At 38.6% G+C, this 22,349-nt stretch overlaps 1 protein-coding gene across 1 annotated transcript in view; it reads right to left on the bottom strand.

Moving 5' to 3' along the window:
- PDZD8 (PDZ domain containing 8) overlaps window positions 1-22,349 on the bottom strand; it is a 51,580-nt gene that overhangs the window by 26,731 nt on the left and 2,500 nt on the right. Inside the window, exons 2-3 of the mRNA XM_085229779.1 lie at window positions 7,333-7,455; window positions 2,422-2,524 (exon numbers count right to left, since the gene is read on the bottom strand). Of these exons, the coding sequence (XP_085085905.1) occupies window positions 2,422-2,524; window positions 7,333-7,455 (226 nt within the window). The remainder of the gene's footprint in view (window positions 1-2,421; window positions 2,525-7,332; window positions 7,456-22,349) is intronic.

The following is a 22,349-nucleotide window of genomic DNA, read 5'->3' on the forward strand; positions in this document are numbered from 1 at the left end:
ACTACTAGTATAATAAAAAGAATGAAAATGCCAATAAGTGCAGAAAGTTAGGAGAATTTTCCTCAGGAAATTTGTAGAATGCTGTCTGCCTCAATGAATGTATTCTCATGCCTATATGATACTACAACAAAGCAAACGTTTAAATCAGAACTGAACTATTTTTCACTTCAACTTAGTCTATCATTTCTCCTCCGTAATTTCTGATATTCATTTTAACAGCTTCATCTCAATTAATTATTGCAGACATGTCAATTAAAAGGAGGATTTAATGTGAGAAAGACTTCACACAGTTGCAATTTCTCAGAAAAGTCAGTTCCAAACCTAAGCACGTTTGCAACATTTCTAATTCTATTGAGGGACTTGGCAATTCTATTGCTATCCAGCAAAGTCTCCTAATATTTTTTAACTTAACTTGCATATTTGAACTGATTTTCTAAGGAAAAGAGACCCCCATGATTGTATTAAACATGATAAATAGAAGTTGCATAGCAAACTGGCTTTGCAAGGTGCTAACTTTTAGTTTCAGTATTCAACCATAATCAAGATCTTTAGAACCAGGATCCTAAAGTTAGTTTACCTCTTCAGTAGCATAAAGTTCAAGGTGGTTGAACACAATGAGTTCCCCACACTGACAGTGCAGCTACAGGTCCAGCAGCTCACACCAAGGAGCCACTGCTCTCAGCAGGCGGTGATGGGACAGCAGAGGACACAGCTACTCAAACTTCCTTACATCTCAAGTCATAATTCTTAAGAATGGAAAACTTGAAAGCCTGTCATTTCGTTTCAGGTGCTCAAACAACGTCAGCCCAAGTACTTTTCTGCGGTTTTAAACGTGTCTTTCCGCCTACCACCAGTTTAGTTCTACTGCCATCTGCTGTCACAAACACACCAATGCCACATTGCCCGCTAACGAGAGCGAAGAACACGGTCTGAAATTGCTCTGGCACAGATGCTAACATGCAGCAAATGAGCTCAGGGAGCTAACACACTAATTCACAGCCAAACAGCCCTCACAGTGCCAGGAGCTGGTATAGATGGAGATAGCTCTAGGAACTACCACTGTTTTCTGTGATGTTTGGCTGCCAAACCAGGCTCTTAAAACTTCCTCAGAAGTTTCTCTGCCTGCGTGCCAACTACTGGCTTCCTCCCTGCTTGTGCCTTCCCTGCCCACCTCCTGCATGCTGTACTCAGAAAGGTGCTTGCAACGGATGCTCAAGGTGGCTAAAAGAGCTAGAGTGAGTCTCTGGTCAACCACTCACATTGTTCACTTGACTGAAAATACAGTAGCTAGGACAATGGGAAGCAATTGTCTTTCTGATGCTCAGACATAGGGATAACAGTATAAGTAAGCTGAGAACAAGTTTCACAGCTGTTGTCACAAGGAGTTTTAAAAGCAACACAAAATGGAATTTAATCACAGAGATTGAAGAGATATTCCAGATTCTGGCTGCTCCAGCCAGAAAACAACGCTGAACTCTAGAACTGCAGTCAAATATAATGCACAGAGCTTAAGAGAGCTGAACTCAGACAGTAGAAGATAAAATGCATAACACTGATTTTCATTCCAGTGATTTCTTTTTATCAAGCCAGTTGTTAAGATGAAGTCTTTGTAAAGCTTCTGTTGTTTTCAGTAGGCACAATACTTACTCTGCTCAGCCTAAGTTCAGTTTGATAACTACCACAATATCTCTGATGTGAAACATTAAGGCTCTCATATATTGCACCTCTTGTTTTGAAGAAGAGAGGCAATGTCATTCCTCCCACATATGCAAAAGAAATGTATTTTGTAGGTTGTGTGCTGCTAAATTCATGTTATCAAGCATGATAATAAAAGATTAACTTACAATACCACTAATAATACTATGTCCTATATTTGCACAGTTTTAAAAGTATTTTTCTTTAGCAGACATGGTAGGATTCATATGCTCTAGAAAAAGTTAGAGATACATAGCAATTCCCTCCACATTTTGTCAAAATGTAGACGAAAGCAGGAAATTGGTGATGAATTACCCTTTGAGCACATATCTTCAGTACTCAAGTCAGAAAGGAATACACTACTGCATAATGAAAGACAGGTGAACCTCTACACATTGCCTCACCCAAATGCAACAGGTCTACAAATGCACATTTTAAACTGTTTGCTCTAATGCGGATAACAATTGAAAATGTGCTTGAAACCTAATTTGCATATATTAATTATCAAGCACAGTTGTGATAACTGAGCATGATGCTATCCATACACGTCAAATTGACAGTCAAAAAAATATGGATTAAAAAGAAAACAACATGTTTTCAGTTCAGTTGTGTTTTCAGTGTTTTCTTCCTGCTACATCACCCATTTGACTGCCCAGAAGACACACTGTCTAAACAACGTAAGACCATAAGACACACTGCAACATACAAAGATTATATCCATTTTACCGTTTTAATAGAACTCCTTGATTTTTCTTCCCAAATACTACTGCTCAGCTCCATTGTGCAATGAACATTTGTTTCCTTTTCATAGGATCCAAATATAAATAACCTGAAACAGAAAAGCCTGTAGTAAGAATTGTAACACTATTACACAGCCCAGATATCATGCTAAAGTCACTGTTCTTCCCTTATCCACCCCCTGTGCACTGTTTTCTGTATGCACAAACACAAGCCCACGTAAGCAATTCACAAAAGGCAAGGCACTGCCACCCTCTAGTGGAAGAATTCTATATGTGCCGTAAATCATTTCAAAATTTTAGCTAGGACTTCTGTTTTCTTAAACGTTCAGTTGGAAGATGAGTACTTTCCTAGACAATGACAACTTATAAATAAACATAGCAACTTGAGTCCTAGACTGACAGCATACAACTGCTTTTCTTGGTTTGGAAGCGTGTTACTGTAGTATTAAAGTCACTGTTTATTTGTGTCTGTTTTGCTGAATTAGAATCCTCTCCTATCTGCAATTCTTTTGATACACTCATAACAAGCAGAAGAGGTTTTTTATGCATCATACACTATTCCAGAAGGCTACAAAGCCTTTCAGTTGGATACCAGTACTACAAAATGGGGAAAGAAACAAACAATGGCTTTTAGGATTCATAAGAGCACTTAACTTATACACAGTTTTATCTCACAGTAGCTGGAATTGGATAAATATTTTGGAATAAAAACAAACAAATTACATTCTTTCAAGGGAGCTGTTTTTCTATAAACTTTGACAGTTTCTAAGCAATCAGCCAAAGTATCTTATTTGTGATTGAGATACTTTTATCTGTTTTATACATCTCTTTAGATGATGGAGATGAAAACTGAGAAAACCATACCAGTTCTCTGTTTGTGCTCTTAAATAATGTTTCTAGGTTAAGTAGGCAGGATCAAAGAGTGCATAGACTTCCAGATGTGGAAATGTGTTAATATTTTTATAATTAAGTAAAATAATTGAAAGCAAACATAACCAACAACTAGAATTGGTGAAATCAAACTAATCCCAAGGTAAAGCATCTCTCTGTCTACAATAGCTCTCTAACATGCGTTGCAGCAAAGGGAATTAAGTATTCCTTTTGTATATCTCTCTACAAAGTATTTGTTTAACTGCTTGGATGTGAATAAGTGTGTAGGCAAAATGATAGTTGAGGATCCTTGCTGTTGCTCAACTTTCCACACTTGCACTGGGCTTGTACCCAGCACGCTTGGTGTACAAAGCATCAGATGTTTGTGGCTCAGTGTTAGTCCCTGCATCCTTAATACCAACCTCAGATGTGAAGTTGGCACACTTGCCCATTCTCTACTGAAACACTACAAAGAACAGATGTCAACCTTATTTCCAGATTGGCTCTCAGCACTTGTTTATCTAAATACCACTGGATCAATTACAGTAAATAGAGATTTTTTTTCTCAGACCAAACTGATTAAGAATTGTCTCTCGACAAGACTAAGTTTGTTCAAGGTTACTTAAACTGACCAAATCCCATCTTTTTTGCTTATTTCAAAGCCATCCCCTGCAACCCTCCATGGATGTTCTGTTCTGTTTTTAGCAGCTGCTTTTAAGTAACGCACTTTTTCTTCTGTGCCTACACCACAATGAGTCTCTCATTTCTACCAGCCACTTCATTCAAGTTTTTCCACAGCTGGTCACTGGCTGCATTCATTTTTTCTGGTCTCCAAACTTCAGAGGAGACAGGCAGAGGACAGAGATGACATTAGGCTGCCAACACCCCACTTGAAGAAATGTATCACAGGCGAGCAAAAATACTTCCTTCATTTCTAATGAGCAGTACTGTCCATGGATGCTTCATGCTGGAGTTTGGAATCCAATTTCCATATTCAGGAAGACAAAGGGGAAATTTTAACTGCTTTGACAGTAAGGAAGTTTTTGTTTTAATAACATTTCTACTAGCATGCAAGCAGAGGTACTGTGTTCTTTAATGCAACCACAGAAAAAGATAAAGATTGTCCCACAGCACACCCAGAACTACAGCATATTGAACTGATATCTATACCTCACAGACATAAGATTCGTAAATGTGTCTGAAAGGGTTTAAGAAAGATGTTCTGATACAAATTTTGTAGCTTTCTTTAGTTACAATGAATCAATAAGGATATGTGATTAAATTGCCACTTAGTTAATATAAATGCTCATTTTAATAGCTCACATTATGGCATAGTTTTATTAGAGTTGATAGATTTTTTTAGACTTCCTCCACAGATAATCTCAAAAAAAAGAAAAAACTTATATGGGACATGTCGCTTTGTCCTTCTCTTTCCCTAAAATATTGTAACTGTTGGTCTGATTTCTTTCCTCTTTCATAGAATGACCTTTACTGTCAGGATGCAAAAGGTTTTTACCTGCTGATAACGTTTTTGCAGTGAATGATTTCTGAGAGTTAATGGGAATGAACGCACTGCAACCACAAAAACACGTTTTCAGCAGATCAGGCAAAGATTGTATTTCTTATTTATGCCAGTTGAGGCCATTCTTTCCTTAATTTTGCATTAAGATGCAGAAAAAAAACAATCTTTAAAATGACAACTGCACTTTTCTAATTTCAAGTATTTGGTTCTGTGAAGAAAAAATAAAATTAAGCCAGATGTGTCTAATATAGGAAGAGTGCAAATTGTGCCATCACGATAGTGTCACCACTGCTGTTCAAGATTTAACTGTTAAGCATGAGAACAGAAACTGACCTACTCCTCCATGCAGTGATTGACATAAAGCTTCTGTCATTCATGTTTGTCACTGTTACAATATGGAGAAAGGATATAAAAGCCTTCTGAGGCATTGAGCAAAAAAATGGAAAAAAATTCAGAAGTCAGAGAGATGTTATTCTGGAAGTGAGAAGACTGTCAAGACCAAAAACTGTCAGGTAACAGTTAAACTGTTCTAAACAGAACAGCTTAGAAGTTCTCATTAGCAAAGAGTGACTGGGCTTCTATGAGCTCATTCATATAGAACCTATAGTACAGGCCCCTTGGGGCACTCTGCCTGTGACAGAAGGTGCTCTTGAAGATTCAGTGACCTCAGAGCACCTTCACCTGAAGAACTGAAGTCAGGGAAAAGCAAACACTGGTCAGTAGCAAGGTACAAGGCTCACTTTAAGTCTCTGAAGACAAAAATCCCAAAAAAATGTGCAAAGGTCCCAGTGGCAGATGGGGGAAAAAACCCTTTGTGTGCTTGCATACAGTGCTGCTCAGTAAAAGAACCCTTCCCAACAGTCCCAGACAACTTTCACACACGGTGATTATGAAAAAGGGAAATTCTGACCGTTACATTTATGCGCATTTTGTATTTCTTCCTTTACTTCCAAAATCTTTTACATGCCTTTCAGCTCACAAATATCTTCAGCTACAAAGTAAGGAAGAGATATGCTTCCAGGGGCATTCTACAGATCACAGCTGTAGAAGCTTAATTTCAAAGAAGGATGGACACTTGGAAGATCTGAGGAATTACAAAAGGACCAAAAGACAGACATCTAGATTGAGATGTGTCTGCTCAAGCGTGTGTCTAGAAATTCCAAGCAGCATAAAAGAGTCAGATTAAATCAGACCTGAAGCTTAAAAGGCCTGACAAGCCAGCAACTGCATCCTCTCTCTGCCATCTGATAAGCATCTGTGACAGCTGAAAATACTGAAAGGTCATATGATGATGTCAAACTGAACAATCTGGCTTCTAGAAGGTAACGGAAAGAAAGAAAACATCACTGATATGCTGGCAATGTTACACAGCATTTCATATTCAGGAAAGACAAAGTACTTAAAAGTGACTTTCCAAAGTCAAAACAACTGCACAGAGCTCAAAAGTAGTTATTTTGAGTCCTATCAGAATAAAAACAAGCACACTACTGGATTGAAATTAGAGACTGCCTGTGAAGAGGTTGAGATCCCTTACTCGGTATGGGTGAAGAGGAACAGTTCTTAGCAGCCAAGGAATGTACCAAGTCATTTAGAATTACTGACTTGCTCATAGAGAACATATCACAAAGCTTGGAACTCAGGTAAGCAGAAATTGTTTCTAAAAAAGTGTTAAAGATCACTGCTGTGCCCCACACAGTTCTTTGAAGTATAACACTTTCTAGAAATAAGCTTGTTTTGAATGGTAAGTAGCACTGATAAAAGCCATTATTACAGCAAATACAGTTCCAACATAGTTGTACAAGGCTACAGAAGAAAAAAAAAAGGCACGCTAAATGGAACTCACATGGTAATATAACTAATGAAGAGTTAAAAATAACACCAGCATAAACCAGTGTTTAGTTCATAAGGAGCAGAATGGCACAAGGATAGATCAAAGCCTAAGCACTACTAAGATAAGATCTAACACAAACCAGGAACTAAGAGGTCTGACAAAAACAAACAAAACAAGAAGCCTGCACTCTTGGTCCAGTTTTAAAGAGAACAGTTTTCTCTTCAGTAAAGAAAGAAAATAGATTTTGTTCGTTTCCATTATTTTGTTCAGTGGAAAGGCAGTAAGTTATGCTTCATGAAAGTTATTTGGATCAAAGCAAAACCGAATGAAACAATTATTCCCCTGTGCTTACAGCACAATACAATAGGATAATTACAACATTTAGACTGTCCTGAAAGAGATTCATAATTAGGTGTGCCAAACTAGAAGAAAACAGGAGCCTCTAACTAGACTAAATTCATAAAAAATCAAAATCTATTTGTATGCACACAGTGAAGAAGTGCCTCAAACTTGCAGCAAATTCCATTTGTTCATTTTTATTTTCAAAATATATTTCTAACTGGAGTTCAATCATTACACCAAAGATGCCACTTCTTGAATCAGTACAGCTATCATTACTATGATTAAGAAGCATATTTGCTTAATAAAGATAAGCAAAAGACCACAATAGATACCTTGTACATTCAATTAATGTGACTTTTAGTCGACCTTCTGTCAGTGGTAAATCCTGTATACAGAGGTCTCGATCTTCATACTCATCAGGTGACGACACTTGAAATGGAAAGAAAGGCTTGTACCTGAAAAATGCAGAAGAGAATTCAAATTACATAAACCAGATTAACACACATGTTATGAAGTGGCAACGGGATCGAAAAGAACCTTTAATACTCCACAAGAGAAAAACTGCTGTTCCTGCATATTTATTGCTCAAAAGGAATAAAACGTTAATAAAAATTTCTGAAGCACAAGACTAGAGAACGTGTAAAGAACCTTCACTGCAATATGTAATCTGAGTTACATTTACTAGCACTGACTATTCTGAGAACAAGGCAAATCCCACAGAACACGTTCAGGACTGCAAATGTTACGATACGAGAGTCCTTTTTGTACAAAATGCCTTAACAGGTCTTTATTCTAAGTTCATCAATAGCAAAAACCATCACTGTTTTCAAAGGTGAAAAAAATATTGAGATACTAAACCCTAAATTGTTTCAGTGTTAATGCAATGAGTGAAGAATCCTAAAAGAGCAGCACAGTTTAGTTACGCAGATCAGCGCTTCTTTCATTCTGTGAAAAGCATGTAACTGTTCTTTTCTTCCCATCTCCTGGAACTACAATGAAAACACAGGAAACGTTTTGTTGTTTTTTTTTTTTTTCCCTTGAGCCTTATTTCCCTCATCACTGCACGCGACTCTTATGGAAAGCAGTACGTGTTCAAAACGCTTAAGGTTTTACAAGCACTGTCTCACCACACAATTTGCTCTTTCTGAGCAGAGTATGCTGATTTCTGAGCACAGCCTTCCCTTCTCACTTGCCCCTGCTCCAGCACGGGACACGGACAGCATCCAAGGGCAGGCAGCAAGGGCTTGTCCTTGGAAACAGAAAAATATTATGGAATCTGCTGCACTAGTTACATGAAGCATTTGAGAAAGCACTCCTAGGGAATTTCTTCTTTCCATTTTGACTTAGTGCTAATTTCCTACCACTTTCTAGTGCTTGGTTTTCCATTCTATCACTGACACAGCCTTCCAGTATTTCTGCAGAGATGACTTGCAAATAGCAATGTAGGAACATCGCTGCCTGCAGGATGTATCTGCTATTTCATAAGAAAGAAGTCTTTCACAAACACTGTTTGCTTAGCCATCAGAAGCATCTGCTTGTCACATTCAGAGATCACAATATGTTCAGGAAACAGTCACACGGATCTGAAGTGGAGTCTCAGAAATTCAAATAAATCACAAAGTGCCCTTTGACGGTCGACACTCTTCAGGAGGGAGCCCAGCACTCTGGTTCAGAGTGCTTCAGTTCTGTACCAGCACCAGCCTCAGAGAGCCATGAGAGAGACATTTCTTTTGTTCTCCTCGTAAATAAGTCCATCTTAACACAACCATTTGTTTTTATATATCCAATTCAATTTCTAGCTTTAATTTCATTCCAAGTTTCTCTCTCATTAGCTTCTCCAGAAAGAAGGCAGCTTTAAAGTTGGACAATTCAAAACACTCTGATTTTAAAACTTTATACAATTATTTTGTGTGAAAAAATACGAAGCACTTAGATCACAGTGGCTATGGTTTAGATTTCAGTGTACCATAACCTACCAGCCCCAAATACTCCGTATGTGTTTTCTATTTGGTTTGATATGCTACTTAATAATTCTAGAACTTCAAGGTAAAGTTATAAACAAATAGTAATAACTAGAAAAAAGAGAAAAATACCACCACCATTCCCACTCTACAAACTGGAAGAAGCATTGCTGCTGTGGCATCTCCAACACAAGTTGAACCCCAGCACAACCCTGCCACGGAACTCTTGCTCCTGATATGAGCAGCAGCATCCTCTCCCTTTTAAGAACGATTTTCCTCCTTGGAAACAGATCCTAGTCAGATTTTGTTCAGAAAAAAAGGATCTGTTAGATAACTAGGCTGCAAAAATAATGCCATGTTTTGATTGAGTCATTACTTGTACATTTCTGATTTTTCAGCACAATAAGAACTTAATTTTCAAAAGCACAGGCAAGAGTGCAAGGAATAAAAAAAACCAACAAAAATCCACCTTTTCCATTAGTCCACAGCTATCTATGAACTGCTCCAAAAGGTCTTCCAAAAATAGCTTAATAGCTTTATTTGGGAACCCTAGACCAGTGATCAGCACCAGGCCCTCAGCAAGCTGCTGGAACACAAGCTCCGGCGGAGAGGGAGGAAAAACAGAGAGGGTCCAGTATGTTCCAATCACCTTCCTTATCTTCTGGTATCAATAAGACATACACATACACACATCAGACTGCAGGATATTGAAGGGAAAAAAAAAATTAGTTACAATATTGAGAAAATAGCAAGAATGCAATAAGCAAAATAATGTAATCAAACATTCGGTCAAGTCAAAGATGTAGTCTCTAAAGTGGTAGCTTCAGAACAGTGTTATATACAACATACACTGTAATCTTTTGTTACAACATGGAATGAGGAAAGAATCCCCAGAACAAGCCTTTCTTTCACTAGATGAAGATAATTTTAAGTAAAATTTTGAATTCTCTTTTATACATATATATACACACATTTTAAATTAATGTACCAGTGAATCGAAGAGAGGACAAAATCTGAAATGTCAATGCAGTTACTTATAGTAACATGCAAAACACTTAGGAGTATATGTTAGACTTTGGGTTGTGCAGCACATAAATAAATTTCCTATAAATATTGACAGAAAAAGCCCTCAATAAATTTTCTAAGTTACAAACAAGAGTTTACGTTCACGTTCTCACCAATAAAAGTCATTTGTAAAATCCTCAGCAAGAAATCCTAAATACATCACTTACATCCACTGGCATGTGGGCCCTCGTGCCCTAACAGCTATCCCATGATCTCCCAGCTTTTCCCCCCTGGTAGGGAAAGCCTAAAAGTCACGCTACCTTCTAACGCCTGCAGCCACAGCACTGCTGCTCCCAGGGTCAGAGCAGCACAGAACAGGCAGCATCTCACTTCCCTGCCTAGAGCAACCCCGTTGTCTGACAAAATGAATGTAAAGTTTTATGAAACAAGCATTTCCAACAGGGATAACAAAGCACACTTCTAGTATGAAAGTAAAGCTATTTTTCTGTATATTAAAGTATCAAAGCTTTTAGCTCTTAATGACAGTAACAATTCAGGGAAGCTGTTTTGGTGAGCTGCTCTCCAGAATTCAAAGCTTTTGCTCTGGAAATCCTGAATGAGAAAAAAGCGTGGTGTCTTCTTGGCTGTTTATCTTTAAATACTAATCCAGGATTCTCAGTTTTAACCCATAACCAACAAATTTGCATTAAACTGGGGGTATCCTCTGGAGAACAAGCCCATAGGAGATGGGTCTGCAATGGGTCCTTAGATTGCTGCAGGCTGGGGAAAAGGTTACAAGCTACGGCAACAGGCTTGGGGAACGTAGGGCTCTGCTGGCAGTGCAACGCCAAGGAAAAGTTACTGAAAGCTACTTGCAAGAACTACAGCTTCTAAACTGAGTTACTAGCTGGATCTCCTGGGCAAACTTTCACTGCATTCCAAGTAGGGTCTAATGCTGCCTCTTCTTATCCAGCAAGGTCAAAAATTCACACTCATGTCCCGAATCCTTGTCCTGCAGAGCAGGATTACACTATCTTGATCCATATATCCAAAAGCTTCCTTTACAAATCCAGACCTGTACACAATACCAAACAAGTATCAGAAACAAGGCAGGTTTGGCAGGGGAAGATCTCCCTGTCTTTAAGCGGCAGCTATTAAGTCTTTGTGAACTGTGCATCTTTTTCACAGAGGGGGAAAAAAAAAAACCACCACTACACTATAGCTATATGAAAAGCCATACACCATACACTCCAAAATCCTGCTTGGATATGGCACATCATTTAACAATTTTTAAAAATGCCTCATATCAGACACTTCTATTTGTTTTTAATTTAACAAAATATCTCCACAAATTGATCGTCTTGTCTTGGCCAGAAGCCTAAAATTCAAATTGTGCAGCATTAAGAAAATGTTGAAGAGCAGCACTGTGACTTTGTGAGAAGAGAAACATCACTGACCTGCTTTGTCAAGTTTTAGCAAATGAAAATAAATATTTAAAAGTCGGTGAGCAGCAAAAAGGTTTCAACAAATACCACAAGGCTCAACCAAAAAAAAAAGGTAATTTCACATAAGGAATTAGGTCAGATGATTACACTGAAAGATAATTAAGATAAGGTTACTCAATTAATAGGCAGGATTAAAGATACACTTAAAATAGCATCATACTGAGCCCTTCCATGCACAAAGCACAGCAAAAACGCTTCCAGACCCTGCCTGCAGCCAGCGTGTCTCCTGCACACTAAGAACTCCTCCACTTGATTCATGTCGCATTTCTGAGCCACTTCAGGGGGTCCTTTGCTCTCACCACCACCTGAGATCAAAACTGCATCTGAAAGAAGCAAATCAATCTTGCTCCCTTCATCTGAGGGGGTTCAGCCCCTGAATGGCTTCTTTTTCTCTTCTAGTTGCCAATTCTGCTGGGGAGCAGCAAACACTCACCTACGTGGTAGGAACGAGACTAATTTGCTGCTTTACTTTATAAAAGCCTTATCCACATTCCCACCAATTTGTGTTCACTACTGTATGTTCTGTGCTCCTTAAACCAGCTGTTAGTGGAGGAGAGGGCAGGAGATTTTACACTTCGATTTAGTTTGCAAAACTGATTGGATAAATTGAGTCGCTTTCCCAGAACTTATTTAAATACAGTATTTTCAGTCACGTGATGAGATCTATTAGGAACTGAGGAAAAAAACCCAGATGTAAAATAAATAACTAAATATCAGGCTATCCAGCCAAAGATAACCCAGGGCTTATGTGATTCTGTTCATTGTCTGTCAAGAACATCCCGAATCCCGGCACAAAAGTCCTTGTGAAGGCTCAGCAGAGACAAGCAGACATTCACAAACTCTCAGCAGCCCATTCCCTACCTCGGTACGCAGATTTACAGCTTCATTCCGAAACGCAGGAGGAGGTGAGCACTGAGAACAGAGCTTTGGTCCACAAGCGAGATGTTTCTAGAATAAGTTCTGGGAAACGTTTAAACCATTCTCTGGTTTTACAAAGGATATTTAACATGTAAGCCAGCGGTCTCAAACCTCACGGGTCTCTGTTCAAGCCCACATTAATCACTTGTGTTTTATGAATCCCAGCGCGGCTTCGCTGCCATAAAATACGATTCAGCATCGCTAAGTTTGTGAATTTTTTAAATAAAGTTACAGATTTATGTCACAAGGCGTTATGTGAATGTTTAAATCTTAACAAACAAGGCAAAAAGAGCGATGTTAAATCACAAAAGCCTCCTCTGGTTAAACGTGTGGACTTCTTTGCCATAACTCTATTTTGTGCACATTTCAAAGCTTCGACATTTTTTTGCCACAAGATATGAAAACGATTCAAAATCTGAAATGGAACTGTGGTTGGTAAAACAACAATTTACTCTCCTTAATTCCACACCACTTAAAGATTTTCATACCCAAAATAGTGTGGAAAGGATATTTGCTCTTTTAATTTTAATTTTATAATTGTTATTTTTCCTTTTGGGGATATACAAAAAGTTTATTAAACTATAAAAAATACAAAGTGACTTCTAGAGACAGGCTTTTTTTTTTTAAATCTGATTCACAGAATTACAAATTTCAGAGTTTATAAAATGTATGCATTTAAAAATGGATCGACACCAAATAACATCTAATTGCTGCCACAGAGGAAAAGCCCTCTATTCTTACACTGTGTGTAACTCTGGCTGAAGTTTATCACCAGAAAAACTCTGAAATATTACAATTACTCCTAAAAAGGCACCACATCAGCGAGATTTTAAAAGCACTTAGCAGCTTACATTTAGGCTTGCTAGCATTAAACTGCAAACTGCGGATATCATTCTTCACACTGAAGATTAAACATGGAGCTTGTCTTATTTGAAAACAATAATTAATAGGTGGGGGGTTTTTTCTTTTTCTTTTTGTATAGTAGCAATTTAGGTTTTGCAAATGTAATTCTCCACCTTCCACTGAATTCATGAAGAACAAAGCCCCACAACTGCCAGATTCCAATTCTGAGGGCTTCGGCAACCCTAAATACGTCTTTACTCCAACAGAAATCCATTCATTTGAGCTCTACCCACACCTAAAAAACACTCAGCCCATGAAAATCACTACAATAAGGGTAGGCTTCTTTTCTTGGGAGTTTTAAGGAAAACTGCAAATGCCTTCTAGCACTCCACCCACTGTGTTTCAGGATATTCTGCCATAGACGTGGGAAGCTCATACGTGGAAGCTCTCAATGTAACTACAGTTACTTTTTAAGTCAAGACCTCAAAAAACAGAAGAAATCTTTTTTTTTTTTTTTTTGAATAGTTCAGGTTGGAAGGATTTTTTCCTTCAGATACATTTTACATTCAGACTACAGTCTTCTTCCTTACAGTGGTATCAGCATCCCCAAAGCGCCTGAAATCAGACATTTAAAAGGAATACTTAAAACTGTAAGACTCACTCTACAATGGCTGATTGAAAAAAAAATTATATATATATATATATATATACAAAAATATATTGAAATAGCTCTCTTCAGAAGAAAAAACAAAAGGTAGATTTCTTTTCCAGTTTATATGACAGAAGTCATCATAGATATGGCAAGGAAAGCCTTGCTGTTGCTCTCTGTATTGAAATAGCCACAGGCAAAGGGAAAAGAAACCTCAAATCAGCCTTATCAAAATTTACATTCCTAGCCCATAAGTTTGATCACGTACAGATTTCTTCACATCTCAAAAATATTTTCCCAAACTCTAAGTTTTATAAACATAGCCAACAACTGTTTCATTTCCCTGAGTTTTCATGTTTCTTTGGAGATTTTTTTTTTATGGCTTCGTTACATTTTGTTTCAAATTACATTTAATTAAGCCATCTGTTGGTTCAAACCATGAGAAAGACCATAATTGTCACTGTGAGACAGGACAGGGACGGCTGCCTAACCAGGAAGGCTGAGTGGTGGCTCTGCTCCACTGCTCCTCTGCTCCAGAGGTGGAGAGATGCAGGTGTGCTTCAGCAGCCATTCCAACAAGCACCTTTAAGGCATTCAAGAAGAACAAAAACAACAACAACAGCAGGATGCAATCAAATGAAAACAAAGCAAAGACACTCCAGAACTCTGCACTTTCAACCAGATAGAGACTGGTTCCAGTAAGCACTGCTAGCAAAATGCCAGCATTTTCACACTTCGACAACATACTCCCCCATAAGGAGGTCTCAAGCCTCTCTACAAATACCATTTCTGTGCAGCTCTGGTCAGAAGGAAATGATGTTGGTGTTCAAAGGGAAATCCCAACTCGGAGCATAACTCGCCCACTGAGATGGAGAGTTTTGATCCTCTGCCCTAAACACCAGCCTTGTAAAAACCACTGACACCCTCTCAGGCAGCTCGTGGAGAGGCCAGAAAAATCACCTCCTTTCACTCTCAAGGCAGCCTCCGAGAGCCAAAAACCAGAAGTGGAAAAACTCTTTGTGTTTATTTTGAATTCTAGATATCATAGCTTGCAAGGTTTAACTCTGCTTTCCATTTAGCTTTAAAAATGCATGAAGTACCAAAGCTTCTCCTCGATTTACATTGATCTAGTCACTTCTGACAGCATGACGATGGTCCCATTTACACCCTGCCTGTCTTCTGAAGTGTTGAAGCTAGCTTAGCTCCAACCAACAGTACCCTTTTGCAAAGCTGGGATGACTGAGGTTCACCTTAAAACATCTATTGCAAACAGAGCAACCAAGGACCCATTTCAGCCACAGCCACAGCTCTGCACAGTGGCAGTGGGGAGGGCACACCACCAAGCACATTTGCCAGCTGGGGACAGCTCTGCTTAGGGAGGTGTGTGACTGAGAGCAGTTTAGAAATGAGCCCTTGCTGTAAGCAAAGCAGCCCAAATAATACAGCTGTCTTATCTGGATGTGCCCTGCAGCACTGCTGCTGATGACCATGCACAGAAAAGGGGTGCAAGAATGAATTATCAGCAGGGATTCCTGCACCTTACAAACCCTGCACCACTCATGGCACATTAGCTGTGACTTGTGATTACCTCTGGAAGAAGCAGCTGCTCCAATTACCATAACCTTCTCCCAGCACGTCCATAATGAATGTGGGTATTTTCTCTAATTTGCTCTTCTTTCAAAAGAACAGAAAAATCTCAGTTTTTATGCTATTGTTTTAAAACAATACTACTGACAAACACTGCTGTTCCCACCCCACCTCCCCTTGTAACCCACTGGGCTCTTTGCTTGGCAACATCAGAAGTTTTGTTTTGTTTATTCTGCCATATTGCCTGAAGTCTACAGAATTATTCGAGAAAACAAAACAACAACAAAACCCAACAAGCTGTTGTGAAATTTCCAGAACCAGACTACATCATTTCCCCTGTTTAATAGCTTTGGAAGCGTTCACCACACCAGATCATTCACAGCAGTGATTCAAACAATTCCATGAAGGCTTCTATCATGTTGCTGCAAGACTATGATCTTCAACATCCACTTATCCTATTTTAGCTAAGGCAAACAGGAATAATGCTTTAGCTCATTTACTACACAACTGCTATTCATGCAAAAGCCTACTTTAGCGTTTATATTTAAAACACAGTGTAAAAGTCTATCTGGCAGGGTAGGTTTCAAAGTTTGCAAAGTCATTTATTTCTTACTCCAAGTATCAACATCTTCGTTCCGTGTGCCAAAGTATAATCTTGTACTTAGTGCCATTATAAAAGCAGACCACATAGCTGTACCCATTTCCTTCTGAATGGGCATTTTAGAGAACTATGTTGACGTTTAAAACCAATGTAGGAAAATTCACTGAGGTTTAGCATTAAGACGAGGTTAAGGAAAAGATAGAAATACAGGACTATGTTTTTCATTAGACATCCACCAATTATTTATCAATTTTCACCCAATATTTTAAAGTATTTTTTAAATTTTATTTCAAATGGCCCTGGCAAGTTTTATACTTCAACAAATGCAAAATTTCTTCTAAGAAAAACCTTTTCTGATTGTCCAAATGTGACTTCATGCTAGTCATATCTGGCAACTAACTACAGTCCCTAAGCATGTGTAATAGTCCGATTAACTCTATCATCTGCTGATCTCTGCAATATTCCTTTTTTGCAGACAGATTTTTACAATATCAGATAAGCCTCTGGAAACATGAAAACAATATTGGAGTTCTAGCACAGCAATAATTTCCATTACACAAACCAGCTTTAATGGAGAGGACTGAGTGCACTGCTCCTCACAGACCATCCTGCTGAACAACAGCGTAGCTACAAGCTGAACAGTGCAATCAATAAATTATAGAGGTAAGCTGTTCCCATGTAGTTCTAAGACTAAAATAAATTACAGCAGCTGCACAATAAAAAAAAAAGTAGTCAAGAAAAAAAGTAGCCCTCTGGAGTCCAACTCAGAGTTGAAAAGCCTCTCTCTCATCTCACACAGAACATTTTGAAGTACGGCCTGTATTTTAGCCTAGATTTATTTGGCTATTGAAATTACTGCCATTTTTATACAGTAAAGTTAAATAACGACAAGAAACATTTCCAAAATTTGTATGCATCTTCCTTGTGTCTCTGAACTGAGATGCACAACATTTCAGCAGCAAGTTTTTAACTAGAAGCTCAGTGATAGCAGAAACAACCCCACTGAAGAAATGCCCCAGTTGCACATTCAGCTTAGTATGTCACTGTCACCCTGAGGAATGTTTGTACAAAATAATGACCCCAAGCCCCTGCCATGCAAACTGACAACCACACTCATTTCCAAAATGCAAACTTACCCACTGTTACAAACAAAGTGGTGATATTGATGCAGCACCCAGAATAAAACCTGCTGAAAAAGCTGCTTGTTCCCAGCTATCACTGCTTTCTTCTGGACAACAGCGCAGTTTGAGATCACCGTGCAAATGGTTTTGTATTACAGCAATTGATGTATTTTAGAGATCAGGATGGCACAGCTTATCCATTAAATTAACAAATCACTTACATATGTAACAGTGTCCCCTTCATACACGTTTTAGCAATAAAGCTTATTAATCTCAGTAGCAGTTCTAAATTTAAAGTTTCCTATAATAACAAGAATAGTCAAATGTTGAAATAGTGTTAAATCAAACAAGCGTGAACATGAACTGTAAACACAGGAGCACACTGGGTGACTTGAGGCAATCTGTGCAGGAATGCAGAACAAGCAGTTTCCCTTTGAAACTCATAGCATGAAAGGACTAGCAGCTCCAGCAGCAGCCGGTGCCCAAGCTTCCCACCGGCTGGAGCAGCACAGTTACACTGCTGCCACTGCAGCCTATTGAACTTCCCCAGGCTCTTACCTATCCATAGAAACTGAAGAGCACAGAACTGCCCGTACTGAAGGCAGTTATTCAGTACAAACCCAACCCCAGTGCTTGACCATCCCTCCCTGCCTGACTCACATCCCAACTCAGAGGTGGGTTAGATGCTTACAGTTCGGTACTGCAACTCCTGCATGACTGATATTTGCTTCGAAATAAATTACCTTTACAGTCGTACTTTTAATCTTTGTATTTCATCTTTCATTAAGAAAAAATATAAAATAAAATGATTTTAACCAACAGCTGAATACAAAAGAAATGTGTTCCTTCTCACTGGGCAGCAACATCAGCTTGATCCTTCAGACACGACTCTGAGGCCCAGTGCCCAAGCGAAGGCACAAAAGCTCAGTACTGTACACAGCTCCCTTCTGTACCTGCAGCACTTAGAAGAAGAAAACACATAGTTAAGGTTCCAGGCCTCAGGTTTGTTTACAATGTGTCAGCTTACCAGCAGATCCACTTCTCTATGTACATTCTGTACAAATAAATAATTACTTGTCCATGCACTACAAAGATAATCTTCCAAGCATGAAACTGCTGTCTACAGACAGATCTACTGATCCCAATTATTACCAATCTGTCAGCAGCAGAACAAGTCTCTGTGCTGGCATCATTTAGAACATCACCACTCTGGAACAATCTGAAAACCCACACCACCACAATGCTTCTCTATCATCCGGTTTTGCAGAGTTTAAAAAAAAGGCTCTTTTTTATTGTTCTGCTTAAAATGGGCAGGGGCACGGTGATATATTAACAGAATAATAATTCTTTCCTTCTAGCAGAATGAAAACATCATTCAAATAAGTGCATCCCTACATATCTAAGTGGTGGGAGAGGCTCAGATCACAACTACAGCACAAATCCACTCAGGAAAAGAACCTCCCCTTTGCAGAAGCTATAAAGTAGGTATTTCTACTGGCAGCTGATTTCTTAAATCAGAAATGCTCACAATGAGTATTTCTGGGTAGAATAACTTCATCTTACAAATAATATAGGTATATTTAATTTTATACTTCTTCCAATACTGCCAAATTATGAAGTCATCTCTATTATAAGAAACATTCCATAATCAATAGCATCACTTCTCAGCTTCAGTTTTGCCAAAAATAAGAAACTGCTGTGTAACCCTCAACTTGCATTCTGTAATGGTAGATTAAAAATAAGTTTGTCTAATGGTTCTTGCCACTGACATTCAATAGAGCTCCAGCTTACAAGCAATGCAGAAAACTATTTAACGTAACTAATTATATTGCAAATGACCAGCTGAAAGGATCATTCACATTGGAAAAGACTTCAGGTGGTCACTTGATTAATATCAAACGTAAAAATGTTGAAGTAATCTTTTGTGAGATTCCTTCTGAAGAAAGAGCAACTCCACTCTGACAGCATGCATTAAATTCAAGCTAAATGCACTTTCTCAAACAACCTAATATCCACACCGAAATGTTAGAGTTCCTTTTTACTATACAGAATAGAGATACAAAGTGTTCTTAAAATACACAGAACTCCCCTACTGCTCTGACAATACCTAAGCTGCTTAGGATCTAAATGGATGAACTTGAAAGACCTTAAACTCAGGGCAAAACAGCGGCTGCCAGAATTTTGACATCACTGATGGGGAAATACTTTGAAATTCACTTTTGGAGGGAAACTAAATTGCAAGTACTTCCTCCTTTCCCTTTATAGATACAAAACTCTTCCTGTGTGTTACAGAAATGCGTATTTCAGTTGCCTAGAGCCAAGAAAAAAAAAGAAAAGCCACCAACCAAAATGAAGAAAGAACCAGAGCTCCCTGAAACCTGCACAAAGAAATCAGAACCTGTACAAACCAACAGAACTATAGCTGACTCAAGAACAGGCTTGTGAATACAGTGTAATTAGCAAAACATCACACCTGGCATGAAATATCAAGGTTGCCACCAATAAGCAGGTTAACGAGCAAGGTGTAAGCTCATTAGAGAACTAAGAAGTGAACCTGTGACACCTCCAATAGCACAAACGAGCAGGAAGACAGACACTTGAAACAGCCCTTGCTACCTGCCTCTAAACACTAAGTATGCTATGGCAATGCTAGTAATCACAGCCCAGCATTAACCACTTTAGCCTACTATTAAAAGGACACAATATAGAAGTTAAAACCAACAAAAGAAATGTCTGTGGTACTACTTCTGCAGAACAGTTTGAGAGCATACTATGAGAAATGACAGCTCGGATTCAGTGTGCTCGATAAACTCTGCATGCTGGTAACTGGCATCTATTAGCATCTGTAGCAAAAGAAGCCTACATAAAAAAATCCAGCAATGGGTCATAGTGTGCTGGTGGGTATGACTCACTGGATCCAGAGAATGCCAGTAGCAGAGATCCTGGGATGACAGAACACAGCTGGTGGTAAGTGGCAGATCTGCAATTATCTCCTTTCTCAAGGGTGAACCAAAGCTCACGTGTATTGGAAAAAAAGGAAGAACACATTTGCACAAGATGCTTCTCTAACAGATCACAGGTTTCAGAAAAGCAAGCTGCTCATATTTCTATAGCAAAGCGACAAAAGCATTGAAGGTAGGTATAGAACAGTAATAATTCTTGCTATTTCCAAGTGAATTGCACAGACCCTTCATCAACAATGACTGGAAAAATAAAAACCACCCTACTATTCACTGAATTTTATTGGCAGCCTTGCTTCTAGGAATGCAACCTAGAAGCAACATATGAGATAGCTGCTCTGCACTGAATGGCAATAGCTTCAAAATGAGCGTTCGCCGGATATGAATACGTTTCTTCAAGAGCCAAAGCAAAGAGATTACACACTATTAGAATAAAACACAAATCACTACTTATTTGTTTAGACAAACTGCATCCCTCCTTTTTCAATTACTTTTATAGAGAAACTTGTACATGCTATGCTATAGTGAATTTTGAGACACAATGTCCTACATTGACTTCCCCCATAGATACTCAGAGTGCATCAGGAATGCACGAGGTCTTACTCCACATTCACACTGCAGCTATGTGCAATGCACAAAGGCACTCCTGGCAATGGATGATATGGAGGAAGATGGTATTGGTAATCACTGCTTTGTTGCCTAAAAATTGGTACATATCTGGGAATGCTTTTTCTAGTATAGTATTCTACAATTAAATAACATAAGAAAGGGGATCTGTCTTACTGTAACTTATTTACAGAGCGTTCAAAAAAATCAACTACTGGCAGAAGTTCTCAAGCCATTCATCAGCATAACTCTCTAAAAGTTGCCTAATGAAGACGACAGCAAAAATGGCATATTTTTAATTTTACCACCACTTATCTTAAACTTAAAACTCCTTTGTGGACTCAATTTGAACTCTATTGGGATAACAAACCTTTTTAATCAGCTGGAAAGAGAACTCCCTACATTCCAATTGCTTTTGTTTACAGGGTTGTAATTACTGCTATTCAAAAATTTATTTACAGTTACTTGAGCAAGAGGCTTTGAACTACACACAGAAGCAAGCACCAGGTTCTAAACAAGAAGCATATAGACCATATGAAAACAATGGAGAGAGGATAAGCACATTCCCAGTATATGAGAAATCGTTAAGTTTTAAGTAAGGCAGCAGGTTATTAAGCAGTTGTGAAACTGTCCTGACTTCTTTATACTCTTTGGTAAGGAATATTTCTAAGAATACATTAGCCATGTAAGTATGTCTATTAAAAATACCAAGTTCTGCATCTTTTTAACAGGGAACAAGATTTTCCAAATCAATTCTCCATATCACATAAGCCTGAATGCCTTAATTCTCAACTATACCATCATATAAGAGTGCACTGTCACTACTTATCTGTTAGTTACCTCTGCTGTCTTGGGATGTAGCTAAACTAACTCATACAATATACTCCACAAAATTTTGGGTGCATGTGGACAGCCAAAAGGTTCATGGATAATGAGCCTAAAGGTCCCCATGAAGGAATGGGTCTGCAGTTCCACTACAAAATGTCAAAGGCAGAGTTCTAAACAGTCAGAATGCCAATGATCCAGTCTTCCTTACTTAAGGTAATTTCATTAACAGGCATTAAGCTCAGTCTCCTGCCTTCCCCCTCGTTGCAACACAGTGTGTCAGAATTTCATATTCAGAATGTGAAATAAAATGTAGAGGACCAAAGCACCAAACACAGGGTTGGGCACCACTGAACATCTGTCACCCTGTACAAACAAGCCAACTATCCAGTGTGAGAATCAGCTGTGAGAATGTTTTCCTCTCAAGCATTCTCAAATTCCCAACTCCTGACAAGTTAAAGAGAACATTCTAAAATAAGTTAACTCTTCTTAGTTTTATAACAATTTATGTGTCTTGTGTTGTTCTCAGTGTCATTTAGCTTCTGTCTTCATAGACTTCTTCTCATTTCTGGCCCAAACACTGAGCTCTGCTTCTGCCCTTTATCCCCTCCAGTCTCTTTAACATGCCAGTGGCTCCCACATGCCAAATGCTGCAGAACATTTGAGAAATATATTGACGATCCCCTACATCTAGACAAAAACAAAGCCCTGCTGTCCAGTGAATCTCCCACGGGAAAAGCAAAGAAGCCTTTCTCCTGCTGCTAAGGA

This window comes from Meleagris gallopavo, chromosome 8, assembly GCF_905368555.1.
Source record: "Meleagris gallopavo chromosome 8, MGAL_WU_HG_1.1, whole genome shotgun sequence".
Classification (NCBI taxonomy): domain Eukaryota; kingdom Metazoa; phylum Chordata; class Aves; order Galliformes; family Phasianidae; genus Meleagris; species Meleagris gallopavo.